We start from the raw sequence: 26,233 nt of genomic DNA on the forward strand, positions 1-26,233 counted from the left end.
TCATTTTAATTAATAATCTAATGTATTTGGCAGCAGCAAAAGCGTTATTTGTAAAACACTGAACAGACATTGTAAATAGCTAGAAATATTTAATTATATTTTATTTAAATATTTTTTTGTTTATACATATTCTTTTGAATCGCAAGTAGCAATAACAGCACCGGTGGCTACAGTCACATACAGCCATTCGCCTGCTCACTCAGTCAGCTGGACATTGTGCCATTATCTGAGATGTACCCCAACTCCTACCCTGCATGTTTCTCCTGATTGCCCGAAAACTTTGAATAACGTCGTGAAATCTGACAGTATTTATAGCACGGAATAAAGATTATGATGATCTGATTTGCAGGATACACTGCAAACTGTGTAAAATCTGCTTTATCTTTTGGTTTTGAAGTTGCATATCTAACAAAGAAAAGTGAACTACTGTACATCTAATAAGAAATGTAGTTTACATTTTTCAGTAGTTTCACCCAGCTATGTTCATTTACTTCTTCAACCCCCTTTTGAATAGTTAACTGCTAAAACAATTTCATGTTATCGTTGTTCCTATACAGTCACTTACTCTGTTTTGATAAGCACTAGTATCTGTGCCAGTGGCAAGTGGAGAAATAGGCTAGCAGAGCAGAGCTTAGCCAGGGTTCACATTTTGATATTTTGACTTCACAGTGACGTGAAGCTGGGTAAGACCCATCTGCTGCCTTCTACTCTTCACTCACCACTAAATGGATTAAATCTCCTGTGCACACAGCTCTCATCTGGCTCTGTGTGTATGGTTAAAGCAGTGGTGGTAATATCTCCTAAAGAAGGCAGTCATGATACAGTCTGTTCTACTTCCGTTCAACCAGCTGTTACTGTCTGGGAAGTATCCCAGGTACTTATGTCGTTCCTCTGTCGTTCTCTAATTGCATATTTGAGTTTTATCAACGTTGCAAATGTGATGCACTTTGTCATGGTTTGTAAAGTCAAGATGAAAGAATTCGTCTTTAGCCAGAAATGATTTTCTAAAGCTAATACAGAAACTTCTGACTTTTTGCCATCATGAGAAAATTCACATTTTCAGTTCATTATAATATAATAAAGGTTTTTTTTCCTTGAAAGAAAAGAAGTAGTATATAATACAATATTATTTGTTATCTGGACCATATAGTAGTATGAAAGTCAAGATTGATGTGTACCAGTAAAATACATCATGTACAGTACTGTTAAAACCAGCTGTAAGCCAAGATATGATACTGCATTTTCTCAACGAACTGCTCAGATTGTTAGAAAATATGCTGCAGCACAAATATCTGATATCTGATGCATAGCATCAAAAACGTTTTTAATGATAGAGTTTGTCTTAATCATTAGGTAGCCAGAAAACAACCAAACACTCAAAACACCCAAACAGAAAAAAGGATAGCATATTTAAAGTATTGATTATTAATCTACATCTTCAGAAACACACGGTTCATAGTACATGCAGCATTGATATGTAAATATTTTCTTTTAAGAATAATAATATTTGCTGAAACAGACCCGAAAAGATGGCATTGCTTCACTTGGAGACTTATTTTTAAGCAGATTTTAAATTTGCTGCTGTTTTTGTAAAACCAGAAATTTGATATGTAAAATTGGAGGCACATATTCACGGAATTTAGAATTTCACATTTGTCTTCTCTGTTTTTCTCGAAGGATCACATCTGATTTTATCCTCATGTTTGGTTTACACTTTTGCCCAACAAGCAAAAGATCCCTGGTTCAATCCCAGGAACATGTGGAGCTTCTCCTCTGGTGATTCTTTGTGAATATAGGAGAGGTTGAAAGTATCTCTCATAAAGTGCTTTAAAGTTCCACTGAGATTAAATTAAAAGGCACTGTTCTCAGATGAACTCTTGCAGCGGCTTTAGGCTATCGAAATATTTCAAGCTTAGCACGGATTGCTTTGGTAAAAGATGTTTGTTGGATGTTTTTGTCGAGAGGACTGAAATTATAGGCCACTGGAGATCATTTTAGCTGCAGGTCTCTGCAAGTTCTACATGACATGCTGAGTTCAGAGCAGCTATCGGCATTAAATCATAAGACTCTGCATTAACAGAAGGGTCAAGCTTAGCGACGGAGAGCAGCCTGCTTTGCTGTGAGAAACAGATGGCTCACTGAGATTAAACAGCTGACCTGCTTAGCTCATGTCTGAAGGTGCTGTGATTCCAGTGATGCCTCACAGCATTTTTTCTTTATTATGAATTTATTTCAGTCTATCAAGCTCCCTATGGGTCAGATTTAAGAGTTGTTTTATTACATTTCACTTACAATTGTACAAAAAGTAAATCACATATTCAAAGTTTTAAAAAGTGGTGTACTAAAATCCCAGAAAAAAATCAATTAAAATTGAAAATCATAGGATCAACTTGCTTGCATGCAATATTTCTGATTGCAATGCAATGACACTTAAAGATAAGATAAGTTTTGATTTTGCAGGGCAACTGTTGGGGATAATTCCTTGTACAAATCCTGTGCTGGTTCTGTGGAAGCACAGCAGCCTGAGGTCAGATTAAAAAAGGAAGGTCCACTCGGTCGCGTGTGAACCAGGTTGCGGTCAGGGCTTAAAAACAGATCAGAGTCAGAGGATATAAAAACCAGCTCAAACACACAGTGTGTCACAAAGAGCTCCAACTCTCACATGGTATCTGACTACAGAAATATCCAGATATACTAACAAGGAAAAAGAAAAAAATTATAAAGAGTTTAAGGGACGTTCCTCTGCAACAGCAGCCATGGTTCTGGAGGAGAATGACTGTGACTCTGTCTTCAACCCCCAAATCACTGTGAGTATCATAGAGAAATTTCAACTTCTTGAGACCCTGTTTGCTTTTCTGCAAATTATACCTCATTCTGCTCAACATAGATCTGTTGCATCCCATGCATGCCAAAACAAGAGCTCGGGTTTTAGGAGGCTAGGGGTAAATCTGTTGCGATTGCAGTGCAAATTTAATGACTTTTATATTGATATCATATGCTTTTAGGCTATACTAGTAAAGCACTTTGAGGAGATCCTGGCTATATTTAACATGTTTTAATTTGTGGGTAACTTATACAGAATACTAGTTCCAGATTTGGACTCTTCTTTGATGCATCTTTGTTTCAGGAGGAGCATGTAGAGACTCAGTATGGGAATGTCCATTGTATCATGACCGGGACACTAAAGGGAAATCACCCTGCCATCCTGACCTTTCATGATGTTGGACTGAACCGTAAGTAGCAGCCCCAGCAATACAGTTTTTGTGATCTCTATATCCTCTAAATAAATAGAATAGATCTAAATACCAAAGGACAGAAATAAATAAAGGTGGAAATCCCTGGAGCAATGATGTCCAAACATGTTTCCATTTCTAATCTATTTTTGTATCTGGACCACAGCATGTTGGCTTTATCATGTAAGGGCCTGTTTCACACTTTCTAAAGTGTCTACAAATTGTTTACTTGTCTTCTTATTTTTTCTTATATTTAAAATGTTTACTGCTTAACAGTTCCATTTTTGTGTTTTCTTGCCGCAGACAAGTCCTGTTTTGAGACTCTGTTCAACCATCAGGACATGTACGAAATCATCAGACATTTTCCTGTTTGTCACGTTGAAGCCCCAGGACAGCATGAGGCAGCCAAAACTCTGCCTGCTGGGTTAGTAGGTGGTCTTTGTTACCCATTTCTCACACCACATGTGTATTTTAAGAATTAATGATGGGATTGCAAAATTATTTGATATGAGATCCCGTGAATGCTGATGGGAAAACTGACTTTTGACCCCTCAGTAACACCTACCCTACCATGGACCAACTGTCTGAAGCACTGCCTTCTGTCCTCAAACACTTTGGGTAAGACAGACCTGACACTCCTTAGAGTTTACTTGGATTCACCTCTGATTTAAATCTGGACCAGTTAATCTTTGGCTGTGTGTTTTGCAGGTTGCGTAGTGTAATTGGTTTGGGAGTGGGAGCGGGAGCATACATCCTGGCTAGATTTGCTGTGAGTCTGAATCTTTTAAAAATAAATAAAGCATAAAGCCATTTTTGTTGTTGATCTTCTGGGCTTCTCTATGCGGATCTTTGCTCTTCGAGTCAAGTTACAAAGATACAGTTAGACATGTCTTGAATCGGAGATGTTGGGAGTACTTCAAATTCTTTTGTGGCTGATGTAGACTAACAGAGTCAGATCTTTTCATCTGTGCATGCAGCTGAATCACCCTGATTTGGTGGATGGATTGGTTCTGATCAATATCAACCCCAGTGCTGAAGGCTTAATGGATACTTTTGCAACCAAGGTAGACAATATGTAGTCAGATACAACCTAAATTTGATTCATTTTTACACCGGCTGCAATGAAACATTTTTTCATTGTTCCCTTTTTCAATTGTTCTTAAACAGCCCTAATGTCAATGCATTAAAGATTACTAAATGAAGGTCGCTTCACCTGGTGAAACTGTGTTACAGCTCACTGGATGGACCCAGACTCTACCAGACACTATCATCGCACACTTGTTTGGAAAGGCAAGTTGTCAAGCCTTTTCTACAGTGTTTAATTTTAGTTAGCCTCAGAAGAAAAACTGAAATGCTCATCATAAGATGAAGTAATACATAATATATATTAAATATATTTATTTAAATTAAAATATGAAGATGATTTAAGATATATACACAGCAACTGCTAAATACAGAACATCTGTCTCCGACTTATAGGATGAAATCCTGACCAATCACGACCTCATCGCCACATACCGCCACCGCATCACAACAACAATGAACCAGGCCAATGTCAATCAGTTCTTCCGCTCCTACAACCACCGCAACGCTCTTGAGGTGGAAAGACCCGTTCCTGGAGGAAACATCAACGTCAGGACTCTCAAGTTAGTAAAACCATTTGTCTTCATACAGAATCTTTTACTTATTTAATGACCCTTCTACAAAATCACCTCTTTTTTAATTCTGTCGTTTGCCCATCACAGGCTTGCATCTTTGCAACAGGCCAAGTCAATCCCAACCATATGTTTAGTCTCTCTGACTGTTTCATCTTCCTGTTGGTGTGTAGGTGCTCCACTCTGCTCATTGTAGGCGATAATTCTCCAGCTGTGGAAGCTGTGGTGGACTGCAACTCTAAGCTCAACCCCACCAAAACCACACTGCTTAAGGTAACTGGAGAACTGGTTGACTCAAAAATAAACAGACTTCCAATATCTGATGTATTTTATTTAAAACTGTGGTGCTGATAAGTTCATAACCTTAGAGTGAATCGTGCATATTTCTTTCTCATTCGTCCTCCTCTAGATGTCGGACTGTGGAGGGCTTCCTCAAGTGAATCAGGTGTGAAAACACATTTTACTGGCTGCTTTGAGAATAATGCAAATTCTCTCCTAATAGTTATGATCTCTCTCTCCACAGCCAGCCAAAGTGATTGAAGCCTTCAAATATTTCATCCAGGGCATGGGATATTGTAAGTGATAATGAACCGCCAACCATTAATGATGACAGCATTTAATTCAATATCTCAATTCCCTGTTCGTGATGGTCTTTATTTCATTAAGTCACTAATTTACTAGCTGGATTTTATATAGGTCAAGGCAATGTTCTGAAATAGCAATGAGCAAAAAATTAATTCATACTTTCCTGAAATCTCAATTTATTAATAAGAACCACCTCTGAATGTGTGTGTGTGGGGGGATGAGACTACTGCTCACTGAAAGGCTCAAACAGTATAATAAAAGGACTCTGCTCTTCTTCCTCTACAGTGTCCAGTGCCAGCATGACCAGACTTCGCTCACGGACAACATCCAGTTCAAGTCTTATGTCCTTGGATGGCCCGCGAAGCCGAGCACATACCAACGAGCTGCAACGTAGCCAAATAAGTTCACACAGCAACGATGAGAAGCGTGTGCGCTCTCACACCGATGTTTCCATGGATAGTATTTCCAGTGTGAACCAGAGTGTCTCAAAGACCACCGAAGTGGCATGCTAGAGCACAGGCACTTCTAAGCCTCATGCACTTTTACCTCATCATAACTACCCAGGTGTATCTCACAGTCTTCTTAACTTTCCCATCTCTGGCCATCATCTTCCAATTATGCCCTTTCATTTGCACTATCTCTGCCTGAAAGGCCACAGGATATGCTTCCGTGTGACTTTCTCCATCCCCCCATTCTCTCTCAAATTTCCACTCTGTATGTTCTTAAACCTTCACTACTCTACTCTTTTCCTAGTCACTCATACTTCATTTTCATTTCCTAAGCCTCTTTCTCTGTATACTGCACTGAACTATTATTACATGTCTCTTTGTCCTTCAATTTCTCTTTCTTTACCTTCATCCATTTCACTCTGTCTCTATTCATGTCTCTGACTGACCTTTTACCACAATTTCTGCTGCAGGCGTCCTTGGTTTGGATAAGAGTTCCTTATTTACTGATATTTATTATCAAATACAATGCATGAGAGGTTCATACAATCTGAATGTATTCACTAAAACTTGAAGTGTATTCACTATAGAGATAATAAAGATGTAGAAATATGGATTAACTGGTGCAACAGTTGCATGTTTATTACCAGGAATGTATGTTAATTATATGCAGGTATGACAGCAGTGTATTATTAACTATTGGAAAATACCATGAATATTCACTGTAGTTCACAAAATGCTTACGCTTTAGTGAGAAGTTTTACATTAAGTTCAAAATTTAAAGCACTTTATATTTGTTCAGCACTTTATATTTATAATATTAAAGCACAATTTAAACATTTTTGTGGTGTCAGTGAATAATTATTTCTCTAAGCACACTATAAAATATTACATTGAAATCCCTAAATACAAAAACAGAAATAAGTACAGCCAGATACCAACAATCAATACAATTACTGATAAAATATTGCACTCTGTCGACCATTTATGTAAAGAATCACTGTTCACAGCATCAGTTGCATTTCAGGGTAACTGTTACTATAATCCTATTTACTGCTCTTTGACTACTACTAAAAAAATGCAGCTTGAAATCTGATTAATCATGGTGGTTGAATCTGAACGTCACAAGTTTGTGCCTGCAAAAAGCTGAGAGTGTGGAAACAGAAAGAAGTGAGCCTAGTGACTTTTGTGATAACACAACTGAGTCACAAACATCCAGTCTGAGCTCGAGTTACACGGCGAGTTTTGACAAGTACTTTGACAAGATTTATTTTGTACTTTTTAAATCCCTCACCAAGAATCTGATAATACTGTCTATGTGCAATTCTAGGTACCTAAACTGCTCTATTTAAGTACAAAAAGACACTGGGGGGGATTTTAAATTGCATGTGTTACAAAAAAGAATGCCTTTGATGCCAAATGTGTCTTTTCTGTGATTCAGCTTAATAACAAGATATTTATAAGGTTGTAATAAATCCTAAAAACTCATTTTATATTTTATATAGCGCTTCTTCAAATGTACCACTAGATGGAAGCCTGTACCTCCTCTTTTACTCTGATATCATCTGCAGTCAGGCACCACTCAGGTTTATGCAGCCACACATAATCCTAACAGACTGTCTAAAAGAGCTGCATTGAAATCAGTCACATAGAGTCATCCTTCATCACATACTTGGGTTTTAACATTACTCTTCAATCTCAGTGTTATGGCTTGGTTTTTGTTTTTGTTTTGTTTTCTTTGTTTTGTTGTGTTGTTTTTTGTTTTGTTTTTTTGTTTTTTTTTTGGGGGGGGGGTATTTTTTATTGTTTACACAAGAAATTATGTGCCAAGGAAAAATAGCGAAGCTAAAGTGAATAAGAGGGGAAGCTGGAAAGAATTGGACACAGTTTTAAATGTGATTCTTTTTAAATAACCCTTTAAAATCTGGTAACAAATTGTAATGAAATGTATTTCTATTCAAACAACTGCCAGTCATTATTTTACAAGCCAAATATTTTATACAATATAAATGCATTTATTTGGCCACTGCAGAAATGTATGTGTTATACAAAGCCTTAACCTTCTTACGATTCCTTTTAGATTAAGCACAATGTTTTTGTCCCAGTAGATGCCAAGGTGTGTGACGTGCATACGTGGGCTGCGCTGCCACGTAATCACGGCATTGTGAGTTAATCCAAGTGTCACCGTCTCTTGCATCATAATTTGCATCACACGTGTGCGTGGATAAAAATAATCTCTGTATTCAGAATGTGTCTGCATGAATGTGTGTTTGCATGGGCATAAGCTGGCTGCATGCATGAATGTAGTAGATGTGTAGGTGGGACTGTGTGTGAGGAGGGGAGAGCTGTGTGAGTAGATGGATTGTTTTGGGCTTTGCCTGCGAGACAGTGGAGATACACAGTTAGAGGAAAACAAAGCAGCCAGCATCAAAGTCAATAATTGTGTGTGTGTGTGTGTGTGTGGGGGGGGGGGGGGTCTTTATTTCAAGACCTCTTTTGTTTGCCTTACATCATAAAGCAATGATGAATAATGTATGACATAAATCTCTTAAGATTTAATTTAAACATGAGCTCTAGCACAGCTGTAGGTTCGCTGTGTCCTTTATTTTACTGTTCCTCTGTGTAGTGTGTTCCACTATGAAAATACAAAACACTTAAAGCTTTCATCAGCACTGACATACATTTGTGAAACTCACTGTACATCTGTTTATTCAGTGAAGAAGCAAAGACGCATGGTTACAGACAAACGGTGTTGCAGTTTGATAGTGGCAATGACAGCCTTACTTCATCCTGCTCTGACAGTCCCTCCCGACACACACACAGACACATGCACCTCTTAAATCTTAAAATCAAATAATGGTGTACTTCAATGTGTGCACATACTTTAGCCAGATTTAGCGAGGACTCAGTGTTTGATTTCTAATGTTTATGTATAATTTAGAGCCTGTCAGCAACCATATATACAGTAATTTCATGAAGTGCTATTGTTTGGATGCCCTATTAACTAGAACCAACTGCAAGAAAGAATCAAAACCTCAGAACATAATGTGTTTTCTCCTTAATATGGCAAAAATATATGCGCTCAAAATAGATTTCCCTTCACGGCACTACAGAACGTCCTTTTTAACTGGTCATCAATACGTAAAACAATAAAATACCACCATAGTATGTTAAATGTGTGGATTTTTAAGACCCCAAGATTAGTGTACAATATAAGGCGGTTTTACTCTCCTGTGCCATTTTTCTTCATGTGACAAAATAAATAGGGGGATAGTGTAGTTCTCCAAAATCTGGATCTCATATGCAGAAAGATTTGGGGTCCCTTGATGCAGGCGTGGACACGTAGGGCCCCTCTCCTCCTGTCAATGAGCCCTGCCAGCTGCAGCCATGTTGTAAAGGATCAGGCTCCTCCAGCAGCAGCAGCAGCAGAGGCAGCAGCAGTGCTAACAGCTAGCGTCAGTGGACACCGACTACCGGGCACGGCGCTGTTGTGGACAAAAACAGACAGGGAAGAGGGACCTGGAGCACAGAGACATCCATCTAGCCGGTTTCTATTATCAGTGGATGTGCTAATAAAATTCAGACGCGCTGGCTGGATAAGGTGTCCGGTTACGGAAAGTAGGTGCGGTCGGGCTCCAGGGCTGAAGCGGGTGAGTATTGATCCCTCTTGGGGGCGAACTGAGTGGGAATAGCCCTGGGTTAGCTTAGCTAGCTTAGCATTAAAGGGGGGTAACATACACACACACAGACAATGGGGGTTAACGACAATGCACTTAGGTGTGGGTGTGTTTTTAGGAGCTGGCATGAAGGTTTAGAGTGAATTAGCTGATGTGAATTACAAGTCGTTTTATACACGGCGGAGTAATTTGTATTCCTAACAGACAGACAGTGGTGCAGTGGCCGAAACCACCCCTCTGTGTTTCTCCGGTGGGTGCAAAGGTCCAAACCAGGCAGGATTTCTGTCATGCGGAGTAACAACGCCTTTGCAAAACAGCTGTGTTTTGTTGAGCAGTGAGTGGCTCACACTGAGACTTATCTTTTGCAGGCAATGGTTTGGAGACAAAAGGGGGAGACAGCCTTTACTTAAACCTGAATGTCTCAAGTGTTTTGGGGGCTGTTTGCTGCCTTGTCAACCTCAATATTGCACACTGATCACTGAACTAGGCCGATTGAAATGGATTAATATTTGAGCAGATCCTGTGGGGTTTTTTGTGTGTTTTTTAGGGCCACAAATCATTCGTGAGCGTGCTTGATGGGATTAAACAGAAATCTATGCGTAATGGTAAACCTGACAGAATTAAACCTGGTTCACAGCTTAGTGCCCAGCAGCTCTGTGGTTGAAGGTTTGTCAGTTATTTGCTTTTTTTGATTTCAGGGTTTTTTTTAAATCCAAGCTGCCCTGATTTGTCTCCTACAGATGTCTGTTTTCCTGATGCTTTGCCGTCTTGTTTCCTGCCTTTATGTGGCTGTTACCCCAGATCACATCCCTGCAAACATCCTCTAGCAGCAAAAACCACTGGGTCAGGAAACCAAAGTGTGTTCGCAGATATTATGATCTGATCATGGACAAAATAACCATGCTTGACATGGAATATACTTCTCTCCTGAAAAAGGGATATGACCACTTTTTTTTTTCTTAGTGAATTATCAAGAAATGTCAGTTTCTGGTACAATTTCCCTTCCAGCGGATGCCTTTCTGTGTAGATACTATTAAAGCACTCATTAACGTTTGCTCGAGTGCACATCCCACCAGTGCAGCAGTTGATGTTTTTCACTTCTCTGTTTTTGACTGCATATCAAGCACATTTTTCATTATTCTGAAAAATTGTGCACACGTGATGATCGTGCATGAGTTTTTATTTGTAGAAGTGATGCTTGAAAGGGAAAGGAATGGCTTTGTTTCCGTGTCTGCTGCTTGGTCTCCTCACCTTTTCTCTTGTTACTTCCACTGAGATGAAGATGCATGAATGGGGAAACAACAATTCGGATATTGGATTGATTTTTTTCCCTTATCCCTTTCTTTAGTGATGATGGGTCTCACAAATTCGACAGGCAGAATGGTGGGATATGATGGGAGAGTTAGTTGGGGAAAGAATGAGAATCAAGCATTTAGAAGGAGGAGGCAACAGTTTGGAAATGAAACTCAGCCCCCCAGGTGTGTCAGTCCTAAACATTCAGTGGGCGGGTGTTTTCACTCTCCTATAAGTGACAGCATACAGTACAACTAGGAAGTGCAGAGAGAGAGGAGAGGAACGCACAGACATTCATGATTTAGCGGTGAACCGGGCCTCTGCGTACTGACTGCCAACATGCAGTTCTGGGATTTCCTGGGTTGCACCAATGGAGGTATGTATGTGTGCGGTTATACTGATGGCTTTGTGAATCTTCTTGCCGTTGATTGGATCGGTGTGTGCTCTGTGCGAGGCAGATAGAGAGGGTCTGGCAGGCAGAAAGCTGGAAAGGAATTTGTTCTGTGCACTGCTGTGCAAGCAGTTGCATGTGAAAAACCTCACAGACAGGTAAAGAGTGGAACACAAACAAACAAGATTAGGGGACTGATAAGGTGTCGGCCCATTGTGTTTTATTTGTTAAACCTGGTTGGTTCCTTCTCATTTTTTTTAGATTAAGTGGCAGAGATCTGTTTGTTTGTAGCTTTAAGCCTAAATTAAAAAATCTTTTTCTTATTTTGCTGAATCGACGTAACTTATGAATCATAGCGTGACTGTGCGCTGTCCTGTCTGCACGAAGCGTATTTAAACTTTTCTTGGGAACAACTCTGAAACCCCCTCAGCTTGACGTTCGGTTATAACAAAGACTGCTGTGATTATAGTTCCTAAACGTTGCTCTCATAGTTTAGAGGAACTGGCACCTATGTCAATGAAATCCAAAAGCTAAACAGGAGTAGGTTTAACTCTTAGCGAGATGATCACATGTAACCCTGACTTTTCTTTTCTTTTTTAAATCCTAACCAACTTTTCCTAAGTTAAAACTGTATCTAAGTCTTTATTCATACAGACAGCGTTTTAAGGTGGTTTAAAAAGCATATTGGAGTCCAAGCTTGTAGTCTTCTTTGTTCAGCCACATTTGGTTATACTTGCACCGCAAAGAGTTAAACATCAGATTTCTTGTTTTGTACAACAACTGCCCACAGTTATCAAATGTCCCTTTTTTCTTGTTCAGAGGACTGTAAGTAGCTGAACAGTTTTTCATATTGCCTTTATAGCTGAAAATCAGATTGTCCCTACGCCTATAGAAAAAAGGGAATTCAGTGTGTTTGTTTCTGCAATATTAGCTTACATATAAAACACAAACACACCCGTAGAATCTATAAAGGATATAAAACTCCAGCTTATGATCTCAGTTAAGTTGTGTTGTCTCATGTCTTGCCTTAAATGTGGTTACTTTATTGTGCTGCATTGAATTCCAGGACACTTCGAGCTCCAACACCCATCCTGTGCCCCAGGCCATGTTTTCTGCTATTGCGCCAATAACTATAACTAAGATACCTGATGGCTTGTGTCATATTTTTCACGCTTACAATCACAAATAAAAAGTAGCTTTTGCTTTAAACGCTTCCTTAGCTGAAGCAGCTATCCATAAACTTTCCAAGTTTGTAAAGTGACAGATTAAACATGAGGTCATAGGATATACAATATACTTAACTGTAGCCATATAGACGTTTAATTTCTGCTACAAATCTTGGAGGACAGTGTTACAGTTGGTTTGTTGAAGTTGTTGCCATATTTTCAGGTAATACAGAAGGAGGCTGTCTTGAAAGATCAGTGACTGTATGACTGGAAGCGAGCGCTCGTGTGTCACCATCAGTCTGCCCTTATTTGCATCCACAGCTCACTGTTTTGCTTAAGTTATTCCATGTCGGTCAGCACTGACTGCCTGTGAGACGTTCAAATCAATTTCAGGGCCTCATTCTAACATAATTTTGCTGTTTAGCTTTCATAGTTTTAAAACCTCTTCTAAGGAAATGTATACGCAGTGCATCTGACTCTCGCCTGTATCTGACAGCGCTTTTCTTTAGGTAATTAATAGGTAATTATTTAGATAATTATTTTTCAATTACAGTTTTGCCTTCCTAACATTATACAAACAAGAATAATTATAATGAAGATAAAATTCCTGTTTCTTCTGCGTTCTGTTTTGCAGTCGTACATTTGTTTTGTTGTAAATACAACACATTCCTTTCCTGTACAGCTGTGGCTTTTGCCCCCATCTAAACTCAGACTCACTGCGGCAGGTTTAGATCAATCCACATGAATATTTTTCAAATTCAAGAAGGTCCACTGTGAAGATATTTTCACAGACAAAAAAAGTTTAACAGTTACGTTATTCCAAAATCCATTATCTATCATATCATTATTAACAAAGTGATTATGATCATGATTTTTCATTTCTTTCTTTTTTTTTGCCATAGTTGGGTAGTTCTCAGTTTGCTGAACAAGTATGGCCTGTTTCAAAGGGTTGCCAGCAGAAAGCCACTTCTCACTAAAAAGAACATGGCAGCACAGCTTCGGTTTGCAAAGTTGCATCTGTGCAAACTACAAGACTTCTGTAGATGTTTGGCCATAGTGCACAGCACCATGTTTGGCGAAACAGAAACACACCATTCTAGAGCAAACACTTCATAGCAACTGTCATCAAGATGGTGGAGTCGTGATGATGGCGGCCACAGCACCTGGACATCTTGCAGTCATTGAGTTGAGCGTGAGCTCCTCTGTATATCAAAGTATTCTGAAGTCAAATGTGAGGTTGCCTGACTGACACCTGAAGCTTGCCTGAAACTGGGTCATGCAAAAGGACAATGATCCCTAACACAACACCAAATCTATAACAATGGCTGAAAAAGAAAAGAATTAAGGTGTTGCAAAGCTTAGAGCTGTAAACAAATGCAAATAAATAAGCAAATGCCAATCAACCTCAAATGAACTGAAGTAACATGGTACAAACTACTGATTCATGGGATGTATTTATTTTTTTCACTGTGAAAACTTTCACATGACTCTATGCCATCAGGATGTCTTGCAAACATGTGCAGTATTAGACTGAAATGGCAAAGACTAAATGGGAAATCAAACTGAACATTTTAGAAAGAATTACATGAGTCAGTTAATATCCATATCTGTGTTCAGTCCAGAATCAGTCCAGACTGCTATGTTATAATATGTCAAAAGTCAAGTCCTTCACCTCACACTGACTTGTATAAAAAGGTGTGAGATGATTAGCAAATATGTATTTATAGAAGAGATTAAAAAAGGTATGCCATTGACATTACAGATTAATGTTTCCGCTTATAAGCTTGTGTAAGAAAATGAAATGAACCTCAAGTGTTTTGAAACTAGGTTTGATATAGTCATCTGTGATCGGTCACCTTGGCTGTGAAGGTTCTTGGCTCATAGGTCTATTTAATGCTAGACAGTATTTTTTTTAATAGAATAAATGGATTGGGAGGTATTTTATGTAATACATATATTAGATCAAACGTTTTGGGTAACTAATCCCTTTTTCTCAGTTCCTGAAAGTATTCTAAGATGAGAAGGTTCTGCTAGACCCCGGTGCTGCTGTGGTTTGGGTTAATGTGTTTATAAATGTTAACTTTGGGGCAGTGTACTGCACACTGAGGTAGAGCCATAAAATGGCTTATAAACGAAAGAAACTATAAATCTATTAAATCGGTGGAAAACCTGCAAGAACAGGAGGGAATAAAGTGGGTATCTGAGAGTGCATACTGCACACGTGCCTCGTAAAATCACAGATTTGATATGAAGTCAAAAACATTTACTCTTTAAATAAAGAAAATAATGTGATCTGAAATTTAATCATTAATTTGTTCAGCCAGAGAGAAGACGTGATCCAACTTCACAAGGCGCTGACTGGTTTCAAAAAATAAACCTGTCTCACCAGTCACTTTATTAGGTACACCTGTTCAACTTCTTGTTAATACAAATAACTAATTAGCCAATCAGATAGAAGTAAGTTAGATAAGTAAGTAAGATAGAAGATGACCTGCTGAAGTTCAAATTGAGCCTCAGAATGAGGAAGAAAAGTGATTTTAAGTGACTTTGAACATGGCATGGTTTTTTACACAACACATCAAACGTAGATACAGATTAGCTTCAGCAGCAGATGACCACACCAGCCGAAGTAACCTATGAATTGAGGTTACCGTTGCACAGGTTCTCCAAAATTGGAAAACGGATAATTATAAAAACATTGTCTGATCTGATGAGTCTTGATTTCTGCTGTGATGCATGAATGATCGACCAACAGGCATTGATCCACTGTGTGAGTTGTTTGAAAATATTTTGGTAGCCTTGGAGCAAAAACCACAGCCTACCTGGATATCGCTGCTCACCATGTCCACCTCTTTATGGCCACAGTGTGCCCATCATCTGATGGATACCTCCAGCAGTGTAACACACCATGTCACAATGCTCAGATAATCTTAGACTGGCTTCTTGAACAAGACAGAGTTCTAAAATGTTTCCAAGTGGCCTATCTGGAGCATCTTTGCAATGTGGTGGAACGGGACATTCCTATCGTGGATGTGCAGCCAACAGTTGTACGGTTACCATCTGATGATGTCGTGCCAATGCGGCCAAAATCTCAGAGGAATGTTTTCAGCGCCTTGTTGGATGCAATGAAGAATTCGGGCAATTCTAAATAAAAAAGTAAAAGGAATCCAACCTACTACTGACAGGATATACCTAATACCTAGTTCTTTAAAGGTCCATTTGAGTTTAAGTTGTAATGTCTTCAGGTTCTTATTTTTGTTTTTCTTCTCTAATGTTATAGCGGTAAAAATGTAATTAAATAAAGTCCTAAGAATTTTTTTGATTCTTCTGCTGAATTGAGTTCGTCTGACTGCACTGGAAAGTGTAGCAGTGAACATATTAGCTGCTTACTTTTGGCTGCTCCCTTATTCACAAGGGGCTGATTAATTTGGCAGCTTTTTCTTCTTATTATTTCTAACACTGGATGACCTTCCTGATGGGGAACAGAGAGATCTATAGAACCAGCTATATATTGCTGATTAGGTGAATACATAAACCACTATACTGAAACTACTCTGGCTTCTGTTGGTCTGTGTATTGTGAGTAGGCTATAAAGGCTACTACACAAGTGTTTCAGGTGAAGAAAACTTAAGCTTTGTATCATCAGCAAATCTTCATTTTTTCTGCTTAACATTAAAAATCCAGATGTGAAGAACTGCTCTGGTGTAAATGAGAACTTCACTTCCTTGTGGTCTCAATACTGCAATAAACCTTTTTTTTTTTTTATAGCTGCTACGTACAGGGACAACTACCTCATTAAAGCCTTAGCTGCCACTGTGGTGACTGCTCTGATGCTGCACTCAGTTCTGTTCCCTGCTATTCTGTTGTACTGTGTTCTGACAGGCTGATCAGTGCAAAAGGCTGTTGTTGTTTTCATGATGAGAATGGAGTTGTGCAATGCCCTTAGCATGGTGTCAACTGGTGTAGCCTCTGCGATTTACAGCCAGAGGCAATAGCTTTTTCACTCTGAGTGGGAAAGCAAAAGAATAGGGGCCGAGAGCATGAGGGAGCAAATATGACAGAGTAGGAAGGAGAAGCGCTGAAGTGTGTTCATGCAACTGAAAATGTCTTCAGCAGCTCTATTGACAGATGTATCCTCTCTAACAGGCTCTAGTCTGGGGACATTATTTGTGGATTTTAAAAGTTTGATTTGGATTTAAATCATTTCTCATGACAAAGACAAGTCTGTTGAACTACATATGAAGATGTTTTGTGTCTGTGTTGTACTAATGTTGCCATGCATACGGTAAATGTTTAAAATAGGTGCAGCTGTATTTATCACATTTTAAAGAGCAGCGGCGGTTTGGGATATTACTCTTTGATGTATATTTTTAAATGTCCTTTGGTGTTCTTTGCTGAATGTACTGCCAGTTCTAGCTTTAAATTGCCGACAATCCTCCATGTTGCATTTATCGGTATTGAATATTACACTCGGTGTGAGGTACAGCGGAGAATAATGCCAGGATTGGAGTTGTGCTGCTTTTTGTAACAGCATGCTACTTGTAGCCAGCGCTTTGGACTCAACTCTGTCAGGAACAAACAGCATTATGTGTTTACAGGAAATTACTGTGTGTAAAGTGGTAGAGCATACTCTGAGCATCAGTGAACCAATGAGAAGTAATAAAAACACACCATAAAATGTAACTTATTGGAATCCACGGTAAGTTATTACACGGTATCCATTCATCCATCCATCCTATTTTCTGCCCTTTAACTGGTGACAAGCGCAGGAGGACATTGAGGTGTTCCCAAACCAGCCGGGAGTATGTCCTAGAACTGTATGAGAGACTCCTTTTAGTAGGACATGCCGAAAACACCCCATCTGTGATGCCCTATTCAGATGCCCCGATGTGGAAAAGAAGCAGTTCTGCACTGAGCCCCACCTGAATGATTAAATCTCCTACCTTGTCCTAAAGGGAGAGCACAACGTTATTTCAGCAGAAGCTCATTTTCACCGCCTGTGTCCCTAATCTCATTCTTTCAGTCTCTACCTAGAACTTGTGGCCGTAGGTGAGGTCAGGGAACATACATAGACCGATAAATCGACAGCTTCTCTTTCACGCCCAGCTCTGTCTTCACCACGGCAGATTAGTAAAGCATCTGCATCGCTGCCAATCCACACCAATCCATCTATCATTCTCCCACTCCACTCTCCTCTCACTTGTGAAAGAGACCCCAATAAACGTCTCCATTTGGGAGAGCAGCTCTATGACCTGGAAAGGGAACTCCACGCCCTTTCTGGCTGAAAACCGTGGCTCGAGACTTGGAGGTGCTAACTCTCCTTCCCACCATTTCACACTCGACTGCAAACTACCCCAGTGTGAGCCAGAGGTAGATGTCTGATGAAGCCAAAAGATCTACATAATCCACAAAAAGTATTCCTGAGGCCACCAAACATTCTGCCACTGTATAGCAGTACAGTACATGCTATACTGCAGTTTTATTTATGTCAGAATTGTGAGTAAGCGCAGTTTACTAAAGATTTTAGCTTTAATACCACAGATTTTATTCAAATGGTAGATTAAATAGTAAAGCCAGCACTGAAAAGCCTCAGGAGGTGACTCTAGTGGAAAAACAAGTCAGGCTTTATAGAAGTAGGTGGGAAAAACAACTCTGGCTTCCCTGATGTTTGACCTCAGTAAACACTTTCCTAATTAATTTATGTTTGCAATTGCTAGGCTCAGGTCTTATTAAATAAAAGATGATGCTTATTTGGTAAATTATGGTGTTTATCAGAGATAAAAAGAATAATCAGGCAGGATATGCTTTAGGGTGAGCCTGCTTTGTATGAGTGTAGTCTTAAATTTCCAGTTTTAAAACTGCGCGATTGTGACAGTGGAAGGCTTCAGGGCTTCAAAATGAGACTTCATGAACTTATGGCTATATCTACCACGTTCTATATACAGTGTATTATTAGTGTTGCATTTATTTAATTTTGAAATATTTTGTTGTAAAACAGTTATGTTGTCTGACAGCATATTGCAAGAAGATATTCACACATGTTCCAGTACCAAATTCATACTAATTACATTAAGTTCTTATCACAGTATTACATGTTGTTTGTTGCCTATTGAAAATGAACTTATTTGTCTTCTGCTAATAGCAGACAGTGTTTGCATCTGTCTTTGAATGAAACTCTAAAATTATGCCTTTTCTGTTACCAGTCTCTTACACTTATTCTATCTCGTCTCAGGTGTTCACTGAGAAGCCGTACCAACCAAAAATGATTTAGCTGTTTTCCATCTGTGGCCACTTCATCTAATTCCTTTGTGCAACTGATAAAAATAAAAAATATTTAGCTTGTACACAGCCTAAAGTGAGTCCTTAATATTCAATCAGTGCACACCTCCAGCTTAAAAATGATTATTAATGAAGCCAACAATTACTCATCCCAGTCTAATTGGTTATAGCTTTATTAAATGCAGGTTGGTGACGTGCTTCTCAACACAATTTTCTAGAGAGACTGTAACACAGTACATACCTGAACCCTGATGTGCTTCAAGTTGATACAAAGTAACATAAAACTGTATGGAACTAGGATTAACCTTTTTTTTTTCCCTACACGTATTATAAAGACAAAGCCTCAGCATCCTTATTAGCACCACAGCCTGTTGTCTGTTGCTTAGTAACCGATGTCAGCTTAGCTTCAGAGTGTTGGACATTTCTGCATAATGTTCAGTTTGGTTTCATTGTTGTATGAGAATCTAGAGAGTGAAAGTATGGGAGAGAGGAGCGTTAGGCAGAGAGGTCAGGGGACAGATTGAGATTTGAATGTGAGCTGGAGGTGAAGCTGTTATAGCATGACGGCGCAGATATATTCTGCCAAGTCATGATTCTCGCCTCGCTCCATCCATCTGGAACACAGCTCACATCAAATCCTCTTCATTCATCACTGCTGCTGTGTGCTCAGTGCTGACAAACGTGTAAAGAAGTGAAGTGATGAGCATGATTAGAAATTCATTTTTGTGTGTTCAGAATTAAAATGGGAATTTTATTCAGTTAAATTGGGACTTTTGGAGTAGTCAGCATCCTTTCTGGTGAAACCTTTGGTAGTAATGTTATCTGTTGTTTTATTTTTTACCTGTCAAGCTCTTCTCTTAAGTCTTCTTTTGTCTCTTAATTAATTTTTCTTTATTCTGCTGTACAGTACCTCTGAAATGTTAAAGTAGTTTCAAGTTATCCATGCATGAAAAATCATCTTCTGTCAGGTACTGAATGAGATGCAGAGAAAAATGGCTTTAAAATGTGCTAATTTTGTGGTTTTGGTCACAGACAAGTTTTAGAGAATATCTACCCCATTTACAGCCGAGTGCTGTAGCGAGAATAACGCAGGATGTAAGTCACTGAGTCGTTTTCACAAATTTATCAATTAAGACTTTTTTTTTCTCCCTCTCTCTTTCTTTTCGCAGACATTTCCAGAATATCATACTATGCCGGTGAGTACAATTTGAGTTGTTTTCAATATATGAAGGTATTATGTCTATTTTCTATCAACTAATGATAGGAATTTAAAAAAAAACTATTGAGTTTAATTGAGTTTAGGAATCAATTCTGTGAAAGTAAAAAAAAAAAAAAGTAATATCAAGGTATTGTCAAATTTCCTAGATGTGTATTTTTTAAATACATACTCATGTTCTATCAAAAAAAGTAAAATCGTGGAGCCCTTTCTTTATTAACTTTCTAGCTTTTTATTTCACAAACTGGTGAGCAAATTAGTGTTTGTCGCCCTGCTCAGCTGTGATGTAGCATATGCTGCTGGAAAAACTGTGACATGATTTGTAAAATACTCCAAACATCTTTTTCTGTTCTGTAGAAGATATTTTCATACTGGTGTATGTTGGTAAGGATTTACCATTATTTGGCTAAAATATATCAGCAGGCTTTATTTTAAACATTGTTTAAATCATGTAAAATATTTAAAGCCAGTATAAACAATGCAGGCTAATATGTGAAGTATACAGTACATGAATGGTTATATCAGCTTTATTTTGAATATACTTTCCTTTTGCAACCTTTTTGTTGAATAAAAGTGGATATTGTACATAGTTTGGTTTAGAGCACTTGTACAGAGGTGCTGTTCTGCTTTTTCATTTTTATTTTTAAATCAGATGTTATTTGATATTATCCCAGACTTAAACAAGGCCAGTGTTACTGAGAGCGGTTTGAAGTTGAGCGGAATAATTTTAAAGGTACAGATGAGACATTTTATAGCCCTTAGCACCAGTATCTCTCCATAGCTGTTGCTAGGTAACTGTTGATCCTACTGTATGTCTACAGGCAGGATGCTGAATATTCTGAGCTGAGAAAGACCAAAACAAAATTTACATTTCTTAACTCTGGGAGTTCTCTAATGCCAAAGTTGAAGTTGGCACAAACCTGTAATCACATGAAGCTTCCTCAGTTTGCTGGAAAACGACAACAATAAACCATCCAGCGTGCAGACTGGCAGAATGTAACCTTTGTGGCTGATAATGGCACAGGGTAAACTTCCTCTATAACACCTTCTGGACACAGTTTCTGTCCTGTAACAGTCAAATAGTGATATGATGCAAAAAACATAAAACAGAAAGATCCCGAGTCATTTCTTTGCAGTAGCAGCATTACACTGGATACATGCTGTTTGCACAGCATGTATCCAGAGCCAAGTTTTAGAAATGCACTCACCGGCCACTGCATTAGTTACGCACACATTGCTAGTGCTGGCTAGGACCTCCTTTCGCTTCCAGAATTGGCTTAATTTGTGTCATAGATTCAACAAGGTGCTGGAAACATTCCTCTGAGATTTTGGTTCATAATGGCGCAGTGGCTGCAGACATCTATGGTGTGAATATCCCATTCTAGTACATCTCAACGATACTCTCTTGGGTTAAGATCTGGTGACTGTGGTGGCCAGTGAACTTCTGTTATGGAGAAATCAGTTTGAGATGATTTGAGCTTTGTGATGTCTTAATCTGAGGAAGCAGCCATCAGAAGATGGGTACACTGTGGTCATAAAGGGATGCACATGGTCAGCAGCAATTCTCAGGTCGGATGTGGTTTTTAAACATTGCTCAGTTGGTACGACAAACATTACTGTGCACCACAACCAGCAGCCTGAACCTGTGATACACGGCAGGATGGATGTCTGCTTTTATGCTGGGTACGCCAAATTTTGACCTAGCCGTCTGAATATTGCATCAAAAATAGAGGCTCGTCAGTTCAGACAATTCTTTTTCCATTATTCTGTTATTTAATTTGGTGAGCGAGAGTGAATTGTAGCTTCAGTTTCCTATTCTTAGCTGATACGAGTGGCATTCGATGTGGGCTTCCTCTTCCATCCTGGTGCACAGTTTGAACTTCATAGCCTCTGTTGACATTACATTAATTAAGAGTCTTAATCAGGTATACCTAATAAAGTGGCGAATTTATTGTAATAATTTTATTTTCTGAATATTAAACACAAAAAGTTGCCTTTTTGAAATATTCGCAGAATGAACTAACTAAAAATGTTTGTGCTATTCTATTTGGTTTACTTTTTTGTTCAATAAAAAAGTAAAGTAGACATCCTAGCATTTAAACACGTTTCCTGTGTGGCTGGGCATACTCGGTGAGTAATTGCTTGCAGCGCTTAGCCACTAGAAGCTTAGCTGTAAAGCGTTCACAACATCTTGTGCGCTGTCACATTAGAGGGATTGAATGTTGGAGTGCTTTGCTGCCAGTGAAGCTCGCAGGCTGCAGGAGCAGGTGAAATATGTGTGGAGAGGAGGAGAGCGTGGACAGAGGGCAGTGTAGACCTGCTGAGGGCTGCAGAGTCAAAAGGGGGAGGGATGGTGTAGAGAAATGTAGACAAACAAATGTCGTAAGTGGTAGGAGAGTGGAATGTGTGTTTTCAGTGGCTAATCACTAATCTTGGTAAAACCGTGGGTGTGTGTGTGACAGGTTTGTGTGTTCATATAATTGTTCATTAAAGTCACCGGGTCCTTTTTAGCATTCTGTCCAATCAGCTCACCTACTTTCCACTGCATCAAGTCTCATTTACAATGTTTATATCTATCTTTCTTCCTGCTTCTCTTCCGTGTGCCCCCCCCCGCCCTGCCTTACACACACGCACACCTCTGCAAACACACCAACATCCCCCTCCCCTCCATGGTTGTGCCTGTTAGCAATCCGAGCAGCTTTTTCGCAGCGTGGTCGCAGCAGCTTAAACCTAAAACACAGCAGAGGAGAAACACTTGGCTCACAGACGCGCACTCTCACTTTTTGCTGACACTCACATGCAGTCACTTTGATTTCATATTTCCTATGCATTTCGCTCTCTCTCGCTCTCTCAGACGCGCACACACACATATGGGAACTCTAATACACCCTTTTTGGCTTACACTCAGTCTGATCTTCATGCTTTTCGGTGCACTCATTTGGACTCCCTAAAGATTTTGCTGGATGAGCAGTCTGTGTGTGCGCGTGCGTGTGTTTGGGTGTATCTGTGTATGTCTGAGAGGTTGGAAGTTATGTTGTAACTGCTCTCGCTTCTTTTCCGCCGCCACAGAAGAAAGACTAAGCAACACGCCGCTGCCTGACTTCGAAATGGATTTACAGCATCAAACCTGCTCTTGCTAAATATTTTTCCCTTTTTTTTTTAGTCCTGCTTCCATCCTGCTCTTCTTTTTTTTTCTTTTCTTCATTCACTTATGTCCCGCTCTAGCGTCAGATACCTGCTCTGACCTGGTTAACTCCTGCTGGCTCTGAGCATTGTGGGAAAGCTTTGGAGGACGTGAGGCTCAGCTTCTCCCTGAGGTTTCTCTGCTTCTCTTTCATCATTCCGCTCGCTTCATTTCTTCTCTTTTTTTCCCCATCTCAAAATGTTCTTTTCCACTCATCTTTAATTCTAACTGTATCTCATTTTTCTAATTTTTATTTCTTTCAGCTTTATGTCTTTGCTCTTTCTTTATCCCCCTTGCTTCAGTCACTCTTATTTTCCTCTCCCTCACTAGGCTCATTTTCTGTGCCCTACATTTTTGTGTCTTTTTCACTGATGCCTGTTTCTCTGGTCTCCTTGCTGTGATCTGCGTTGCCATCCCCTCTGGACAGCATTGTGGATTTACAGAACAGAACTGCTACCTTCCTTTGGAAAATGATCGCTTGATGTGATTTTATGGAGTCCTACGTATCCAGTGAGCGCTGTCACTTTTATTTTGTATCCTGGAAATTTGACGTGTAATGCCAAACCCCGGTGGCTGAAGATTTATGGCTGCAGGAAAGAAACCTTTGAGTTTATTATCAAGGATTGATATATTGGATCACTAACTCCCTACCAATGACCTGAATTTGATATTTTGTGGGAATTTATTGGCCTACAAGATGGCCTAATAGGGAAGGAAATCATCAGTCATGAGAATCTTTTTCTGGAAGCTTCCACTGAAGTGTCCTTGAGCAAATTACTGAATTATCTCTACCCTCAGAGGCTCAGTCTCCTTGGGGTGAAAGAGCTTCCTGACAGAGGATCGTTACATATTACGTTGCAAAATTTTCTGTGTGAAAGGACATGGCAAGAGTCAGACCGGCTGATTACTAAGACCAGGATTCCAAGTTGATGACTCCTGAAGTGGAGTAATGTTTCAAAAAGCTGTGGAGAAATGAGTTGCAGTCTTGTGATTGGAGCTTGGATTTTCTCACCAAATATTAGACATGAAATATTTATAAATTAGATTATTATGCACAAGAAGCCCTGATGGACCTCTGTGTCAGTATTATTTAAAAGCTATTGGATCTTCTCTATCAGCTGCACTTTTAGTCTAATGTAGTGACTGCTACAGCATAGACAGCAAGCCAGCCAGTGTTTTCTCTGTTTGATGTGTCGTCAGTACAAAAGATATTTGACACTCTTTATTTCCTCCTATTAGTTTATTTCCTTTCAATTACTTTCAATTCTGGGATGCTAATTGATTTTTTTTTTTTTACTACGATATTTTTTTTTTTTTACAATCAATAAGCTTTTTACCAAAAAGACTCCAGTCACCAGCACAACAAATTCCCACTGTTTTTCACATCTTGTTGATTTTTTTTTTTTTTAAACGGGTGTCTTCAGATTTATCTACCTGGAATCTTTTTTTTAAATTGTTGCATAAAGCCCAATGAGGAATTGCCCCTAGTCATAGGCTCTATGCTGTTTTTAGGGCCCAGTAGTTTTGTCTGGGCCCCGTGGCCACACCTGGAATTGCTCCCCCTACAGTACAAATGGAGAGCAGCGGCTGCATCCCTCTCTGCTGGACCAAGGGGGGGTGCATTTATGCACAGCACCCCTTACCAAGTAGGTATTAAGAAGCATCAGTAGAGAAATTGGAGATGTATACTATGCATTGTCTAGTTAGTACTTTCTGCTGTTTATTTCACTTAATTCTCGCTCTTTATGACTATAACATTAAATCCATAATAATTGGTGATGCAGTATCTTGAAGGCAGTGCACTGTTCTTTCATTAGGTGCACATATGGTAAATGATTGTGTTTGCCAGTGGATATAGGTATCCTGAACAAGATGAATTGTACTTTTCATCACGCTGAGCTTTGGATGTTTTCACAGTATGCTACAGGCATAATGATCTGTACTGTTTCTGTTTGCTGTCAGAATTTGTTACATGTCAGGTCCAGTTGCAACAATGGCTGAACTTAACTTAGTTAGTTGCCGACGCTGTCTAATGAGAGTGTATGTCAGTCCATGTTTACAGCACTTGAGTCAAACCTCGGTTGCTGTATTTGTACTTGCAAGACACAACAAGTTGCTCCTGATGCACTGATTGGAGTGTGAGTGTTAGATAGAAACAGATTAAAAAACGTGCTTATGTGAATGAGACATGTTGTATAAAGTGCTTTGTGTTAAAGTAGTATATATGGTTGCTTTTTTGTCAGTATTAAACTGTTGAAATATTTGCAACTAATGTTTAGCCTTCACACGTCTGCTCCTCAGTCTAATATAGATTATGCGTATCCTTTGAAGTAGCGAGAGAAATACGTGGAGAGGGGGGAAGCAGAGGAAATTGAAGATGAGAGGGAGGAAGGAGGAGAGGTGGTTCAATAGGACAGGAGGATCAAATGGACTTGTGAAGGCAGTGGCTAAAAGGTCTGTAAGTATGTGAGAAGAGAGAAGGGATGTGTTTAAGAGGATGAGAAGAAAAGAGCAGATGAAGAGTGAAAGCATGGGGAAAGAAGCTTTTGGGAGTTTTGATACATGAGAAATGGAAGTAAACGGAAAAAAATTGTGACATTTTCAGAAAGATAGGCTTGATGTGAGAGATGTGAACAAGTGAGGAGGAAGAAAAGAGAAAGGCAATGGTACAGAGATGGCGATGGCAAGCCACTGCTGCCAAGCCTCTGCTTCCCCAGGGTTGTGCTAACCCCAGTAACCCAGATACCCGTTAGAAAAGGAGATAAACCATCCTCCAGCTGCTGCTGCTGTGGGACTGAGCTCAACTCCAGCCTTCTGTGGTTCAACAGGCTTACTGTCAGTCAGTGGAGCCCCACTGAGAGCGCGGGCAGTGGGTCTGGAAGCTGCCCGCACCCCTCCTGGCTGTCTACTTGGCCTAGTTGATTTGATTCATGTCTTCACGCTTGTGTGTGTGTAGGAGGGCTTGCATGTGGGAATTTAGTGCAATTGCACTGAGCAGAGATTGGTGGAAATGAGAGATGATGTCATTTACCTTATGTTGTGTAGGGCACCTATTTTAAAACAGTTATTAATTTGCATTTAGAGCCATACGTGTTATAAAGTGCCCTA

At 39.4% G+C, this 26,233-nt stretch overlaps 2 protein-coding genes across 11 annotated transcripts in view; both read left to right on the forward strand.

The window, feature by feature from the left end:
• The first annotated feature begins 2,655 nt into the window (after window positions 1-2,655).
• LOC102199023 (protein NDRG1) lies at window positions 2,656-6,742 on the forward strand. Its single transcript, XM_005744418.1, has 12 exons — window positions 2,656-2,807; window positions 3,128-3,233; window positions 3,537-3,657; window positions 3,789-3,851; window positions 3,942-4,002; window positions 4,211-4,297; window positions 4,467-4,523; window positions 4,713-4,879; window positions 5,062-5,161; window positions 5,298-5,333; window positions 5,412-5,463; window positions 5,759-6,742. Exons 1-12 carry the CDS (start codon window positions 2,757-2,759, stop codon window positions 5,983-5,985), a joined length of 1,128 nt encoding a protein of 375 aa, XP_005744475.1. The 5' UTR covers window positions 2,656-2,756; the 3' UTR covers window positions 5,986-6,742.
• Window positions 6,743-9,322: 2,580 nt separating this feature from the next.
• LOC102199301 (focal adhesion kinase 1) overlaps window positions 9,323-26,233 on the forward strand; it is a 62,044-nt gene continuing 45,133 nt past the window's right edge. For 5 of the 10 annotated variants that reach the window (XM_005744427.1, XM_005744423.1, XM_005744422.1 and 2 more), the window contains exon 1: window positions 24,420-24,771. In XM_005744427.1, the coding sequence (XP_005744484.1) occupies window positions 24,699-24,771 (73 nt within the window). In that variant the 5' untranslated portion in view covers window positions 24,420-24,698. Of the gene's footprint in view, window positions 9,570-11,174; window positions 11,266-19,894; window positions 19,922-24,418; window positions 24,772-26,233 lie in introns of those variants that run through there. The other 5 variants (XM_005744419.1, XM_005744421.1, XM_005744425.1 and 2 more) reach the window with 3 other exon arrangements.

The sequence above is a fragment of the Pundamilia nyererei genome, unplaced genomic scaffold (assembly GCF_000239375.1).
Source record: "Pundamilia nyererei isolate P.nyererei 1_Seehausen unplaced genomic scaffold, PunNye1.0 scaffold00144, whole genome shotgun sequence".
NCBI classification, from domain to species: Eukaryota; Metazoa; Chordata; class Actinopteri; order Cichliformes; family Cichlidae; genus Pundamilia; species Pundamilia nyererei.